The 4094-nt window shown below is 52.5% G+C and overlaps 1 protein-coding gene across 1 annotated transcript in view; it reads right to left on the bottom strand.

Moving 5' to 3' along the window:
• PDIA4 (protein disulfide isomerase family A member 4) overlaps positions 1-3539 on the bottom strand; it is a 22153-nt gene extending 18614 nt beyond the window's left edge. The window contains exon 1 of the mRNA XM_006730889.3: positions 3208-3539. Coding sequence (XP_006730952.2) covers positions 3208-3295 — 88 coding nt within the window. The 5' untranslated portion in view covers positions 3296-3539. The remainder of the gene's footprint in view (positions 1-3207) is intronic.
• Between the last annotated feature and the right edge of the window lie 555 nt (positions 3540-4094).

Below are 4094 nucleotides of genomic sequence, written 5' to 3'. Positions count from 1 at the left end.
GGACTCTCCGCGATCTGAGAGGGTGCTGGCTCTGTATTCCTACCTACCAGAAACCCACACACCCCTGCAAGGAAAACATCCCACATTTTAATAGGAAAACCATTTTTTCACTAGACTTCACTTTTAAGGCTGGACATTCTAGGATAGAAAATATATCCACAGTCTTCTAGTATCTTCTGGATGGGTGCCATTCTCCTCAGTATGAGGCCGATGAAGCCTCCCAATCACCTCCACATTGCTTAGCCCACCTGGTAAGGCCATTCCGGAAGTGGAGGCCGCAGGCCTCTGCAATCCCTGTCCACTCTTAGCAGTACCTCTGATGACAACACTGGAGCCCTGCCCAGCCTGGACGCAGGCAGCTCCTGTCAAGATGTCCTCGCTCTACTCCCTCAGCTGCTCACTCTTCAGTCCCCACCGGCTTAGTGCCTAGAACCGTTGGATAAACTCTACCATTAAGTCAATACCGAAGTTTATATTAAACATGGAGAAAGAGAAATTTGTTACCAGACAGATCATTATAGCTGGTATTTGTTAGGTGCCAGGCACTGTGCTGAGCTCTTAAATACATTCTCTCACCCCTTGAGGGAAACATTACATGCACTTTACAGATGAAGAAACTAAGGCACAGAGAGGGTGAGTCACGTGCCCAAGGATCACGAAGCTACTTAGTGGAGGGTCCTGGCCACTCAGTTGCTCTATCTATCGTCACTTCAGATTGTTTCCCAATATGCCCAAAGCTTTAGGTGGAATTATTTGACAATTACTTCTCAGGAAATAAAAAGGGAGGGGTTGAACAGTTCTTTAGCACTACACACAAGTGAATTTCCACTTAACTTTTTTTTTTATATATATATATATATTTTTATTTATTTTTTTTTTTTTTGAGACAGAGAGAATGAGAGACAGAGAGCATGAGAGGGAGGAGGGTCAGAGGGAGAAGCAGACTCCCTGCCGAGCAGGGAGCCCGATGCGGGACTCGATCCCGGGACTCCAGGATCATGACCTGAGCCGAAGGCAGTCGCTTAACCAACTGAGCCACCCAGGCGCCCTCCACTTAACTTTTAAATTTAAACCAATCCCAGATAAAAACAGGCAACGACCAGCATCAAAGTATTTTCCTTCACTATTTCAGCTGGGAAGATGTGAAAAGTACAGGTAATGTCTCATCTGAGACACAGAAAGCCCCAGCACCTAAGGCTTGCACAACCAGAGCTTAAGCTCTATTTAGTGACCATATTCTTGAGGGGGGGGGCTGTTGTCTTTTGGGGCCCCGACACCGCTGTGCTGTTTGAATCTGAAACCTAAGAAACACAAAACAAAAACAAAACCTAAAGACTTAGAACATTTGTGGTGGGAGAGAAATGTGCCCCCAAAATAAATGTGCAGAACAAGTTGCCTGTGAAAGTGAAGGACCAGGGATGCTTCAGGGATGGGAAAGGGTCAAGGTAGGGACTAGAACTCCCCACCACCACCCCCAACCCTGCCAGAGGACAGTGCCCCAGAAGACCTGCCATGACCATGACAACTCCAGAGACTCGTGAGCTCACCCCCGAGGCAACTGGTTCCCAGGGCCTTCACAGCATTAGCGACCTGTCACCCAAATGATAAACCTGCTGGTCCTGATAGCCCTTGGCATGCACCCAAGTTTGCCACTGTCTCAGGCCTCTTAAGAACCCCCTCAAAACAGAATCACTAGATCAAAATCAAGACAAAACTATTATGCTTCTTAGCTACGTTCCAAAAATAACCCTCCATCCCCACTGGTCCTCAAACTTTAAGATGCCCCCCAAAGTTTAACTTGCATGTGAATCAATGAGGAACACATGTTTAAAATGCAGATTCCAGGGCCCACCCCTGCAATCTGCTTTGGTACATTTTAGGATTCCGTATTTATTTATTATTTTATTTTAAGATTTTATTTGACAGAGAGCACACACAAGTAGGCAGAGCCGCAGGCAGAGGAAGAGGAAGAAGCAGGCTCCCTGCTGAGCAGAGAGGACCCTGGGGTCATGACCTGAACCCAAGGCCAACGGTTAGCTTAACCGACTGAGCCACCCGGGCACCCCTGGGACTCTGTATTTAAAGCATCAGATGATTTGGATAAAGGTTCCAAAACTCACTTGAAGGCCCCGCTGCTTTCTTACTTCCTCTCAGCAGGTGTCTTTATCACCAAGTGCTGATTCTTACTTCCCTATTTGGATTTAAACTTGAATAGGTGACCCACACAGAAGTTACTCAATCTGTTTGAAAGGGTATAAAGTTCACACTTCCCCTACACACTAATATTAGAAAAAAGAGTTTATTTACATTGGAACAAACTGGCTGGGAAGAATCCATCATCAGGAGAAAGGCCTGAGAGGAAGAAAGTTGATGCCTGTTCTCTAGGAACAGCATTCTTTTCTTGACTAGTGCATTCTATTTATCGAAGGTCTCTTATGCCATTTGTTTTCAGCTAGCTGGTTTCCAAGAAAAATGTGGCAGCGATGACTAGTAGCTGTCTAACGTTCCTACTAGAACAGAAGCTTTATGGGCCATGGAGGCCACGCTCATCCTATACTCCCAGAACCCTGCTCAGTAACTGGCACCTAGTAGGTATTGAATAAATGATGGCAGAGGGAATAGAACCTTTGGTTTCTAACAAATGCAAACCAAGCCGCTGTCCCTTTCTCCCTCAAACCAACACCCATGAGTTATTTATTTCCAAATCTACAAACCACATTTTTTTAAAAAGATGCTTGCTGCCCGCGGCTGCCCTGGAGAGCTCCTACCGGGTCTTCTCTCCTCTTCTCTAAGACCAGTTTTGAAAACGGTGCCCCCCCCCCCCTTCCTCACGCTCCCTGGGCGTGCTCGCCTGGCAATTTTAACCAGCTCCCAAGCTCCCCTTGCCAGAAGCGAGCAGTCAACCTGAACCCGAGTAAAATCTGAGCGTAAAAAGAGCGAAGGAGCCAGTTGCAAAAAAGGCACTTGGCCCCCTCTCCGCGTCCTAAGCCTCAGTGGCAGGGGGCTTGCCTCCACCGCCCTCCTCTCCCGGGATCTCCTAAGCGATTCCGCTCACCGCTACTGCCCTTAAACTCCAGCAAATTGGCGCCAGGCGCCACTTTTGGAGGGGCTCCGCATGAAACCCACCGGTCCCGGGTCGCGGCCACCCCGGTCCCCACGCACGGGCCCCTGCGGCCCATCAGGCCCGGCCCGCCGCCGGCCGCTCACCTCCGTCCGGCCCCCCGGCGCTCGCGGCGGCCAGCAGCTGCGCCAGCGCCAGCAGCAGGACCAGCAGGCACGCTTTCCGGAGCCTCATCACGGCGGTGCGCAGCGCGGCCTCCCTGCGCGGACAACCCCTGGGCGCTCCGGGATCTCGAGCCCTGGCCTCTAGACCGAAACGGGAGGGAAGGCAAAAAACCCCCCAGGAAGTCCTCGCCAGCGACGGGCTGGGGGCGGGGAAGCCACCGGCGGACCAATCCCAGCCGGACTGGGGGCGCGGGCCGCGTGCGCCTCGCTGCGCGTCGGAGCCTCACGGCACCGCCCTCCGAACTCGCGCTCCTCCCCGTCCTCCTCCGCGCGCCCCGCGGCTCGCGCGTTTAAAGCTCCGAGCCCTAACGTGAGGTGCCCCCTTCTGATTGGCTGCGCCGCAGCCACCAATCAGCAGCTGCCACTCGGTTTGCGGGGAGCGCACAGGCTGAGAGAGGGAGTGAGGGAGAACAAAGGCGGCGGGCACGGGCCGGAGGGGCGGGGCGGGGCGGCGCATTGGGGTGCGATTGGCCGGCGGCGCGGTGGGTGGGTGTCCTGGGAAGGCGGGGCGGGGCGGGGCGGGGCTCCGGGTCCCGCCGCCGAGCTTGGCTGGAGGAACACGTGTCCTTACAGGAGCTGTAGGGAGAAAGGATGTTCGCGCTACTAACTCTGCTTGGGGAGGCTTGAGGTCGAGGCGACAGAGGGGCCTGAGCAAGTAATGTTCATGGGAAAAGAGAACGTGGCTCTTGAGTCTGCTTTATGTTCGTGGGCTTCTTGGTTTTTTTGTGTGCCTTTGAGCAAATAAAAGTTTGCATTTTTTTCCTGGGTTAAAACACGTATTGGGCTTGGGGGCGGGGATGAGTATGCAG

The sequence above is a fragment of the Leptonychotes weddellii genome, chromosome 12 (assembly GCF_054177405.1).
Source record: "Leptonychotes weddellii isolate Sample4059 chromosome 12, ASM5417740v2, whole genome shotgun sequence".
Lineage (NCBI taxonomy): Eukaryota > Metazoa > Chordata > Mammalia > Carnivora > Phocidae > Leptonychotes > Leptonychotes weddellii.
Note: the sequence above shows the minus strand (reverse complement) of the source record. Positions and strands in the feature narration are given on the sequence as shown.